The sequence below is a fragment of the Somniosus microcephalus genome, chromosome 20 (genome assembly GCF_052327205.1).
Source record: "Somniosus microcephalus isolate GS21.2 chromosome 20, FLI_Smic_1.0, whole genome shotgun sequence".
NCBI lineage: Eukaryota > Metazoa > Chordata > Chondrichthyes > Squaliformes > Somniosidae > Somniosus > Somniosus microcephalus.
This window is the reverse complement of record NC_141006.1, coordinates 41,718,857-41,731,153: the sequence shown is the minus strand read 5'-3', so window position 1 is coordinate 41,731,153 and position 12,297 is coordinate 41,718,857. Positions and strand designations below refer to the sequence as shown.

The 12,297-nt window shown below is 40.6% G+C and overlaps 1 protein-coding gene across 2 annotated transcripts in view; it reads left to right on the top strand.

Annotated features, from left to right (window-relative positions):
* Positions 1 to 11,847, top strand: part of rragca (Ras-related GTP binding Ca) — a 34,301-nt gene extending 22,454 nt beyond the window's left edge. Inside the window, exons 5-6 of one of the 2 annotated variants that reach the window (XM_085962488.1) lie at positions 320 to 468; positions 10,068 to 11,847. In XM_085962488.1, the coding sequence (XP_085818614.1) occupies positions 320 to 468; positions 10,068 to 10,102 (184 nt within the window). In that variant the 3' untranslated portion in view covers positions 10,103 to 11,847. Of the gene's footprint in view, positions 1 to 319; positions 469 to 3,645; positions 6,957 to 10,067 lie in introns of those variants that run through there. The other variant, XM_085962487.1, reaches the window with a different exon arrangement.
* The last annotated feature ends 450 nt before the right edge of the window (positions 11,848 to 12,297 follow it).

Here is a 12,297-nt window from a genome sequence, read left to right as displayed (position 1 = left end):
TTAGACATTTTTGCATTATGGAGAATGTGTTGGCAGTTTTCTAATCCATGGTGTGGAGTATACCACACCCCATATCAGGAAGATGCATGTAATGTTTCATACACTGGACTTTGCTAGCAAGCTGTGCATAGTCTGCCGTCTAGTGACTGAAATTGTATGCTGCAGTAATATGCCAATAATTTGACTTGAGGTTGTTTTCTGTAGACTCCTATTTTTATAACGGTCGTGGGTGTCAAATTGCATTCTGGAGTAGTGGGAATAATTGAATGACCCAATAACCTATGAAAGTAATACATATAATAAATTATCTCTGCTGCAGACTTAAAGAAGATGGCACTGGAAGTGCATATGATAAAGAGTCTATGGCAATTATCAAACTCAACAACACAACAGTCCTGTACCTAAAGGAAGTGACTAGGTTTCTTGCTCTTGTATGCATTCTGAGAGAGGAAAGCTTTGAGAGAAAAGGTAATGTAAACTAGGGTCTGAGCTGTTGCTGAATAAATCTGCTGAATTTTCTCCCTGCAGGATTTATAGAGGTCACTTTCCTCTATTTCACTTTTGCTTTGTTTATCAATCCATTTGGGGTTATGCTCGTTTAGTCTGAGCTACTGGTTCTAGGTATATATTTATTTTGCATAATTTTTTAAAGGTGTTCCACTTGTCTTCTACAGAAATGTTGCTGAATAATCCTTCCCAATTTGCATAAGATGTTCCCTCATTTATTTTGAAGTTTGTCCTTTTAAATGTATATACCTAGCTCCTGGTCTTTGGTATTTATGAATGTCAGATCATGTTGAACATAATCATTCTGTAGTCACTGTCCCCCTAGGGTGACATGACTTTCATTTTCTGTATGTTGTCTGAGTCATTTAGAAATACCAGCTAAAGATGACCGGTGCCTCTAATGGCTTCTCTGACGCAGTGATGGATTACAATTACCAACTGTGACTGACTGACTTTAAACCACTTGAGCTTTTCCAATTCATATTTGGTTGATTGTAGTTGCCCTTTAATATAACTTTACTTTTCCCACATACCCTTCCTATCTATCTCTCCGTAGAGAAAACTGTCTTCCTCCTTGTGCTGATCTGGTGGTCTCTAATGCTAGCCTGGATTTTTTTGTATTGGTCATTTTGTAGCTTTCTACCTCCCACTAGACTAACTTCATTTAGTTTCCAGATGTTTCTGAGATACAGGGCTACACCACTAACTTTCCTGTCTATTGTTTCTGAATACTCTCTATTCCTGGACATATGAAAATGAAGGACAGGGTAAGATCAGCTGGTCCATTGAGTCTGTCCTATACTGTCAGCATAACATCTGTACACCATGACCCTGATTCCCATTCCCCACTAACCAGCCACACACTCCTGGGAGAGGCAAAAAAACCATAGGCCAATTTCGTAAGAAACTGGGAAATTCCTCTCCGACCGAAAATCCAGTAGACCATGGTGATTGGGAGAAACATTCCCCAATATCCACCTACGCAGTTCTGTTGGCCACACTCAGGAACTCGCCGAGCTCCCTTTTGAATGCTTGTGGCAAATCTGCACTCGCTGCATGTGCTGGCAACTGGTTCCAACGGTCAGCAACACTCTGAAAAGAAGTACCTCATAACATCTAACTTAATTCTATACTTGGGTAACTTGTACTCATGTTCCCTGGTCCTCCCTAACCTATCTAGTTTAAATACCCTATCCTCATGGACTGAATCTACATTTTATTTTAAAAACCTGAATCAAATCTCCTCAAAATCTATATACTTTTCTAAAGTAAAAAGCCCCAACACTCTCAGCCTATCGTGGTAACTGAGGCCATTTAAACTAGCTATCAATCTAGTGGACCTCCCCTGAACCTTTTCCGTGTCTATTATCACCCAGCATGTGATAGGACCAAAACTGGACACAATATTCTAGCTGCAGCCTAGCCATGGCCTTGTACAGAAACAGTATAGTATTTCTTCTGTATTTAATTGGTCTGTCAATACATTCCAACACTTTTGGTTTTGCAGTAGCCTCACTGCAGAGGTTGTAGATCTTCAATGACTCATGCACTATAACAGGTTCTTCTCCCACTCGCCATCCTTGAGCATGCAATGCTGGTGTAAACATACTGCTTGGCATTTTCCACTCCCACGTTCATATTCCTACACACCAATATTAAAAGACATCTTCCAGATTTGGATCCATTCCCTAATAATATCTGGATCTGCCTGTAATCTATTTTTCTCATAAGGGCTTTACACCTGTGCATATCTTCTATCATCTGCAAACTTGTGGACAGTTTCTCCCAGTGCCTTCATCGAGATCATTGATGAAGATGAACAACAACGGTCCTAACACCAATCTGTATGGGACTCCACTAGTAACCAATCCCCATGCAGAACCACTACCATGTATCTACAAGAATGCAACCAGTTCCTTATCCAGCTCAAAATCTGCCTGCTAATCCCACAGGACTCAACCTTATTTAGTAGTCATTGTGTGAATGATGCATTCATTACCATCCTCTGAAGTTAGTCATGAAAAATGTCACAGTCCAAGGATTTAACTTGCAGCCTACTTTATTCATCCTTGAGCATTGTGCCACTTTTGATGCAGTATGATCATTGTTGTATCCCCTTCACTGGGGATAAAACAAAGCCTACTGGTTTGAGATGCACTTGCATAATTTTAAGTGTTATTTGAACAATACTGTCATGGTGATTTTATTAACTTTTTTGGACTTTTATATAATATGACATCACTCCTTTAAATTCTAGAGGTGAAATATAGAAGACAATTGAGCTAGTTATTCAGCAAATTGGATTAGCACACCAAAAACTCCTGTTCTGCCTTGAGATAATTTACAAGATACCACTCCATAGTAAGACTTCTAATTTTCCACCAGGATTTTGCCATGAATTTTTGTTGCAATAATACACTTCACATGATAGAACTGATTGCCATCCAGGCTTAAAACATTTTGAATTTAGTGTTGTGCAATATTTTGACAATATACTAGCAGAGTTTACCTTCAGTTTTTTGTTTTTGAAAATGTTCCTTTTTCAATTCAGTACCTTTTTTTTTCCCCATAAAATTAAACCTACACCCAGTCAATTAAACTGTTCTGTTGTGTTCTGAAGTTGCTTAGGAGGTGGCACTGGAGAACCAATCTGTCCTTTGCCCATGCCGGAAATGTAAACATGGACAATGCCATAAGAGTTGTTTGGGGAAAGGATTGCAGTGAAAAACCAGCTGGGAACTGTCAGCCATGTGCCGTGGTCTGGATGTAAGGACTTCCTGGTTTGGATGCAGATCATACATGCCATTTAAATAACCCCACTGTACGTTTTATGGAATTTTAAGTATGTAGTCCTAATATTTCAGAACTTCAATAGTAAAGAATACTGCAAGTGCTCTCCACAGTTACAATTTAATAGTTTTTTTGAGAGACACTGCCCCTACATTTATAACTCTTGCATGTGTGAAGCTGAGCTTAATTTACAGCACTTTCAATCAAGATTACTTCCCCTTTTTATGCCGCCCATGTATCTTGGCAAAGGTCTTCTACCTCCATCAGGAAGTTGTGTGGCTGTGATGCAAGATGGATAAAAGTGGAAACTGAAGAAATGTTTCTCAGTGTACCTGACTTCTGTTACAGGTCTGATAGACTACAATTTCCATTGTTTTCGTAAAGCCATCCATGAGGTATTTGAGGTTGGAGTGAGTGCTCACAGACCAAGCAGCCACCAAGTGAATATGCAGAACATGAAGACAGTGACTCACAATGGCACACCCAGAGCTGCTGTGTAGCCCAACCATAGGATGACTGTGCCAACCTTCCCGTGATCCAAGTCTGCTGACACAGCAGTAGACAAAAAAAAACGCAAGCAGAGCACAACAGGACTTGCATTAAAGACTAGAGTGGTGCCCTTTCTCTTGATGAGAAGAACATTGTGTACTGAACTTTTGTGGATTAACGCTAAGCGATTCTGTAAGCTGTATCTGTGCACTGGGAGGTCTAGCTGTGTCAGTACAGTGGTGGCTTTGCAAAGTACCAAACCCACAATCATGCCAGAATAATATTTCCATTGGTTCAGCCTTTTGATCTGATTTGTACTGTTGTACAAATAGAATAAGATAACATCCTTCTCATGGCCTAAATATTTCTACAATTGTTGATTTATTGTTCCAAGTGTTCCCCCCCCCCCCCCCCACTTTTTTTGTATCGTTCCTATCTAAAGGCTTCGGTTTGTGGACCCTAGGTGAAAGTTGAGATAATTGTAGTAGTATATGCTGCTACTGCCAATGTTAAAATAACTACAGTCACCTGATCTTTTGTGAAAAGACCAATTATAGCTTTGTGAGGGATTTATGCAGGGCCACAAAAGGGGGTACTGACTGCATAAATAACTTTGTCCTGACAGTTCGTGTAGCATTACTTATTGCTTAGAATGGTCCAGAATGTGTGCGCTAGTGCTGGTACTGATGATATTCCTACAGTACATTGCAGATTGCAGTTTTGGTTTCCCTCTCAAATTCAACGGGAGCCAGAACATTTGAATTATACCTTCACTGCAAAAGCTTAATGCCAAAAAATGCACAACTGTAATAACGAAAAGCTTGGATTTCATTAAAATGAATGGAGGCTAGAGTGAAGGGAATTGGAGGCCCTGAACCTGCTGTGTGGTTTGGTGTGGTGATTGTCAACATCCTGTACTTGCATTGCAGGTGTCCTGAATTCCTGTAGGAAACTTGTCACAAGCTTATTTAACTTTGATCCAGTTCCGTTTACAAGTGGTGCAGAACATTCAAATACATGCCAGTAATGAGGTGAATTGAGTGTGAAGCCTGTCTTGGTTCAATTGATCTCTGTTGAATAATGTTACATTCAAAATGTTACCAATAATGACCATGAATAACCACTTGGCTTCCATCAGTGATTAATAATACTAAGTGAATTGCGTTTCTGCTTTAACAAAAGGCAACTGCACAATCACATGAAAAAAAAATGGTCAATTGGCCAATCAAGTAACACAGGTGAAAGATGGAGCTATTTCATTTGGGTAGTGCTAATAACCAGCATGTGTTTAAATGATTATACTATATGACAGAGCCTTGTACAACAATATTGCATATCCTAATGCACAAGAATGCCCCATTGTTACTACTACTTGTTCTGTTTCACACTCCCTTATCAGTACATCTTAAAATGCCACTGTATATTTTACTTGTATGCATTCACAGTGTGATTAGATCTGATACCGGCACACTCTGCAGGTGATTGAGTGTACTGTGATGTTGACTTGCTTCAGTATTCACTTAAACCCTCCATATTCCTGATCTGATAACTTGATGCCTTTATATTTATAGCTTCTTTCTTTCACAGAACTGTTTTAAACTTGGGTTATCAATAAATCTGTAACTGGCTTCAGATGTTTTGTACTCTTCGTGGAATTTTGAATCTGCTGAGCATTATTCTATAATTTTAAATGAATTAAGATCTAAGGATCTATATAACAAAGTTTATTTCATTTTACCTGGGGTCAGCACATCCCAAGAACATGTTTCAAATTTCCCTGTGGTCGACAAAGACAGCGCTGTTCAGAGAGTGGTATACAAACTTTCATAAACCTTGGGTGTGTGTGTTCAATAAATCTGAAACTAAATTATATTCACAGGATGAAATCTGCTAACTACCTTGCTACAGGAAACTTTGTTATCCGGAGGCTAAATGTCCGGCAAGCTCGAGCCACCGGCAAAAATCAGGAGCCGTTTCGTTAGTTTTTTTTTCTTTTCGTTGCTTTTTTCTCTCAACAGTCAAGCTCTGCAAGGTCTGTAGCTAAGCAACAGCTTCAGCTAGAGACGCTACAGAGACGCTTGCCGACTGTTTAGAAGCTGTACAGGGTTTGTTGATTCACACGGAGTTGAAAATCTCCGTATGTTTCAACATCAGCGCTGGTGTGTCCGGCAGTTTTGAGGGAACAGCAACAGCTCGGTCCCATCGGTGCCGGATAGCACAAAGTTTCCTGTATTATAAATCTTGAATAGGAAGTCCACAGAACTTTAGGAGGTTTATGATTGAAGCTTGTGCTTAATTGGTCCAACCTTGGGGGACTCTGCTTATCTGGCAAATTTTGTTTAAAATATTCTACAATTATCAGCACATGAAGCACAAGGGAACATGAGAGCAGATTTAGTTGCTAAATATCCCTTGATTCTTTTTCTTGTAAAGGCTGTAGATCATCACAAGCTTTTGGTTATCAAACTCAAGGGTGTGAGAAACTGCTCCCACGCTCAAAGAAAGTTACATTTTGATAAAATGACCAGAATCTCCATGTCCTTGTGACCAGCAGCTAGTAGTTAATGTATAGCCTTAAATGTGGTCATGGTCTAAACCATCTAATGCACCTAGAAATATTGACTTAAGACTTAGTCCTGAACAAAGGTCTTTGTGCTAATCTAAAGCAGTTTGATTTGTATTGCAACCTGTTGATGCATTTATGGTTAGATGTGATGAGTGGGAAGTATTTTCCTGCAGAGGAGGGAGAAATGATTGGAGGGTGTGGTCAACCGGAGCTGCTGTGACACACTTAATATCTGATTCCAGATTGGTGTTGGCAGAGGCCTTGGCGTTTGATACATGCCTTCTCTTGTACAGTGGCGGGTAATACATGGGGACCTGGCGATGGGAAGACTTAAAAACTGCTTCTGCATTGGCTTCCTATACCAAAATGGAGCCTGCTTGCCTACTATCGGCTTCTTTCAAATGCCCTGTTTTAATCCCTTCACCAAGCTGATTGTTTATTGCAAAGCTGCTGTTATGGCTGTTGTAATGTTTTTTTCAAGGTTCATTATTGTGTAATGAGACTATATATACACACAGCCTACTGAATCCTTGTACTGTCTACGAAAAGGAAATGCACATTCTGATGTCAGAATGTCTACTAGAATAAACCTGTAATTTTTTCATCTCCAGTGTTGCAATGTTTTCTTCCCCCTTTTCCCTGTTTCCCCCCCTCCCCACCCAGGCAGCCTGTTGTCCCTGATCTAAAACCAGATTTTTTTTTAAACCATGCTGCATGTGGTTGAAATATCAGATGGTTGGTGATTTGAGAATAGCGGACTATAGGTACCAGTGAGTTGAAATTACAAGACCGTCATCCTGTTAAGGTCTTCAGATCAGGCCAGATATAATGAGAGCAGTGTTGGTTATATATGTTCATCAGTTGAAGCCCAGATTGGATTGTCTCATTCACTGGCAGCCATCTTATGCTAGAGGGTATTGTTTTAGTAAAAGAAAATCACAATTTAACAATTGGATTGTTTTAATGTCAGTTATCTTTTAATGTTTCATCTCAATTTTTAAATATGTAGATGTTCTCTGTTGGATTTAGAGTTTTATGCATGCTGGTGGTAGTGTTACACATGCATGTATTGGCCTGATCACCACAAGTTTACATACACCATTAGCCCTCTCAACATCAGAGTACAACGCGCAATGCACATTGTTCACAACACCCAAGAGTTGGTGTGTGGAATAATGCCTCTATTTTCCCTATATTTATATATTTTGGTACTGTGCAACATTATTGTATGTAGTTCAAAAGGAGGCCTTTCAAAATCCAAAATACTGGGCCCAGAGGGGGAAAAAACTTAAAATTGCAGGAAACCGATGCAAGTCACCTATTTTCTGGACAGTACGGACACTCTGCATTGTTTTGAAGTTCTGAGTTTAATTCCAAACTCTCTAGATGTGTACTGTTTTGAATTAGAATCTATAGTTGAGCCAAGAGTCTTTATCCAGTGTCTATATGTCAAGTTATAGCTGGCATAGCAAATGAGAGAAGTACGATGTGTGAAGATTTGGTCTTTTGATGTTTACCTGCAGCGCTTCTATGACAGGGGTGTCGAACTCAGTTTACATGGCGGGCCTGATTTGACATCCTAACACTTGGTGTGGGCTTCATTCAGCAAAAGTTATTTGGACACATTTGGGTAGAAACCTGTATGTGCTTTACCTGTTTTTTGAACGTGAAACAGGCGCAATGTATACCAATTTCTGGCTGCAACCTCCTGCACCGGCGGCATAGCCTCTGCCATATTGGTCCTCACTGCTTTTAGGTATCTCCTGCAGCTGCCTGAAATCGGAATTGGGTTAATTTAAATATGCAAAGAAGGGTCCTGTGCCTGTTTCAGGACCCTTCCGCAAAAGGTGTGACAAATTATGTGGAGCACGCACCGTGCAAGTTCTGACTAGTTTTTCTAGTTCTAACAGCAGCCTGAACAGCAGTCTTTAAAGGGACCACTGCAGGATACTGAAGATGTGGAAGGGAAAAAGTGCCCCTCCCAGCTCCAAAGCATTCATACAAGCCGCTGCCGGCCTATACCTGGCCCTCCTGCATTTACTTCTGCTCACTGACCCGGTGATGGAACAGGCTCAAATCTGATTCCCCAGCGTTGGGCGAAGTGCGACAGGCGTCAGTAGCTCGCCTCCATTATTAAAATGAGGTCCGAGACCCGATTTCGGATGAGCCTCTGAGCCCCAACTACAAATTCAGCGAGATCCCCAGGCAGTCGAGACGGGAGCATCAAGCCTGGGGTTGTTTGTGGGGTTTGTTGCTTTGAGAGCCGAGGGAGCGGGACTGCAGCTTGGGGCTGTGTCTCGCGCTGCCCCCCTCCCCGACGTGAACGTTGGCGGTTGGAGCTTGCGATGTGGAATCCCTCGAGAGCCGTGAAAATCCTCGGTCTCTGCCCCTTTGTTCCCCATTCGAACACCAGTCGAAACAATTTTTCAATTTACTCAGTCAGGTCTCCAGGTTTCACTCTCCCCTATATGGGATGCTCCTCTCTTGGCGCCACACCCACTCAGCATGTTGCTGCTGCTCCCAGATCTGCAGGAAATGCTGGGCACCATGCCCACACAACCCCACTACATTCCCCAGTCCGCCTTTTCCCTCTTTCTCCCTTTTCCCCCCCACCCCCCCTCCCCAATATCCTAACCCTCATTCCCTAGTCCCCTGCGTCCCCATCTCGCCAATACTGATTGGAGTGGAATCTCCAGTAATGGTTTCAATGCACAGTGGCTCAGACCTTCTGCATCAACCTCCCCAAGAGATTCATGTAGGACCTGATGATTCTGTTTACAGCTTCCAGTGCTCACCAAGGTGAAACTTTGCACATTTTCTACTGGTGTTCTCCTGAATGAGTATAACCAATAGTTATAAGCTTACTCAAAGCAGGGCAGGTGTAAAAAGCTGAATGAAGTACCTGGGAACTGATGCACGTGACATTTCACCAATTATTTAATCCTCCTCCTTGGCACGCTGGCACTTACCATCCCAGAGGATTGGAAAGGGTGTGGTGAGCAGCGAAATGTTTGATTCGCACAAGTTTACAGCACACTTCCCACTTTGTATTTGATTAATTTATCAAATACAGTCATTAAATGTCTTTTGTATTGGGATTGTTTAATGTTATAAATGAGCTGGGATGTGGCAAAAAATGTTGCAATAACTTCTATAGATTTTTAGTTTATGCAGTAAAATATGCTAAATGCAATCTTTGTTCCTGGGATGTGCATGGGCTCCGAGGCACCAGCAGAGGGCAGAATATACACAAGTACAAAAGAGTTGCTTTTTGTTTGGAACAGTGGGCAGCGGAAGCTTCTCACCACGAGAAATATTTGACTCCAGGATAGGTTTTTCAGACTGCAGTGTCTTTGTATTTCATGATATGACTGGCATCAACCAGAAAGGCTCATCTTCCATCTGGTGAGGGCAACTTCTCGGGAGCTGCTGGCAGTTTTTCAGAAACCCACCGAGCGAAATCTTGAATGGTCTTTTCTTGTTCTCCACTTCCATTGTATGTTATGTTCAGCTCTCTGGTGCTTTTGATGTAAAAGCCCTGCAGGCAGAGACTGCTATCTCAATATTTATTACGCATGCTATCTGTCATTACAATTAGAAAATTCTGGATATAATTTCATTCCATATTAGATAAAGTGTTTCTTTGTAACATCTTGCTTGGGGTTTTAATACCAAGATAACTAACTTCTTATGAAACAGTTGTTTTTGTCCCCAGAGACTCCAACAGAACTGATGGCATGGGACCAGTAATCAGATGATTTTGTTTGCTGAATAAACACAGCTGAAACCAGCCTTGAACAATGTCCATTGTGATTCGCTCCCAATTTATCAGGGTTCTGAAGCAAGACCATCATTTATAATATGTTGTGTTTTATAAATCTTCAACTTGCTCAGTTTCACTCATTGATTCTTGAGCTTTCGGTAACTTCCACAGCAGAAGAATCTACTTCATAACCGTGAGCCCATTTTCTTTCTAATGATTAGAAATGTAACTTTGCTATAACTAAGATTCAAGTAGCTGGTGAGCAGTCAAATTGACTGATTGTTAACATAAGTCCTTTTAGTCAAATCTACCTGTGTTTAGTGATGCTAGTTATACTTGTATGTCTATTTATTTCAATAAAGTGATTAGGAGATCTTTTCTATATAGTTGTTAGAACCACAATTTTGCAGCATAAAAGGAGGCCAGTTGACCCAACCTGTCTGTGCCAGCTCTTTGTAGAATAATCCAAAAACTGATCCCACTGCCCTGCTCTCTCCTAATAATAACCATATACTGTCTTCTGCTTCAAATATTTATCCAATTTTCCCATAAAAGATGAAATGGTCTCTGACTCAACCACTGATTGTGGTAAAGCACTGAGCACACCAACAACTCTGGGTAAAGACATTTCTCAATCTTTTTCCTTATTGTCGGTGACTATTTAAAATTGTTGGCCACTTGTCACCGATTCTCCAACCTGAAGAAATAGTCTTTCCCTATTCATTCTCTATCAAAACCCTTCATTATATTAAAAAAAAACCTCTCTTAAATCTCTCAGCCTTATCTGTTACAATGGAAATGGGTCCTGTCTCTCTTTCCTCATACTTTAGTTTCCCATATCCGGTACCCTCTTGGTGAATCTGCTGCCCTTTCTATAATAGGGTGCCCAAACCGTTACGCAGTGCTCTGTATCTAACCAATGTTTTTTGTATATATTTATCATTACTTCTTTACTCTTGTATTCTATGCCCCTATTTATAAAACCCCAAATGCTGTTGACCTTTTTTAAACCTTTATGCACCTACACTCACTTTCAAGGAATTATATACTGGAACCCCTAGGTTCATCCACACCCTATGATATGGGGTTGGCACACTGTGAATGCAAAGTACTCTGCTCCCTCCCACTCCCAAAAACAGTCTTCCTATCTGTTTGGAAAAAGAAGTGGTGTTATTGGGCGATAGTGCATCCTTTCATTGATGTCAAGCATCAGTGTTTTAAAGTGACAATTTTAACTTGTCAGCCTTTTACAAAAAGTCTCTCTTCATTTGGGATTGTATCCACCATTTTGGTCATTTGGAAGGCAGGGTTGGTAGTGCAGTGGTTATATTACTGGACTAGTAATCCAGAGGATGTGAGTTCATAATCCCATCATAGCAGTTTGTGAATTTGAATCTAGAATTTGTGCATGAATTGGAGACAGAAAAAATTTAAATGAGCTGTTGGTTTCTGAGTTAGATGTGTGACTTCATGGGGGGAGGGGGGGGATAAATACCTGAAGTTGAATATAACAAAAACAGCTGCTAAAATGGGCCCTTTAAAAGCTTTTTATTATTTTCCTGAAATACACTTTCTGGGGTATGCCGGGATGTTGCCTTGTGTGAAGGTTTATTTCCTTCAAGACTGGTTGTACTGATTTTTTGAGATTGGGGATATTTCTGGTGTGAATACATTAATTAACTTTGAGAATTCTTGTCACTGCCAGAGTTTCAAAAATAAAATGATGACTGGGGTTGGAATTGTGATACGTTTTACTTGAAAGAAATTACATTGAGATTTACTCGATTATAACGAGCTCCAAAATGACACACAATGCACCAAATCATCTGTTCAAACATTGTTTGGGGGTTGGGGGAAATGCCCCTTCTAAACTGTATTTCATGCCTTCAGCACTCGCATCCTCTTTAATAATTCCACTGCTGTTGCAAACTGCATTTTTACGTATTGCAAAAAAATGTTCAAAGTCAGAAAGGTAAACCTATAGCTTAAGTTACGACGAGCCCAAATACTACCGCACTTTCAATCTAACTCCTTGCCTACGTGTGTCAAACGGCTGATAACTTTCTGGGGGCTGTATCAATTTTTGTTTTAAGCTGTCGGTCAACTTTTGGCTTTTTTTCAAGTATGTATGACCTTTTATATGCTGGGCCCATCACCAAGCACCTTGCAGACTGAGGATTGA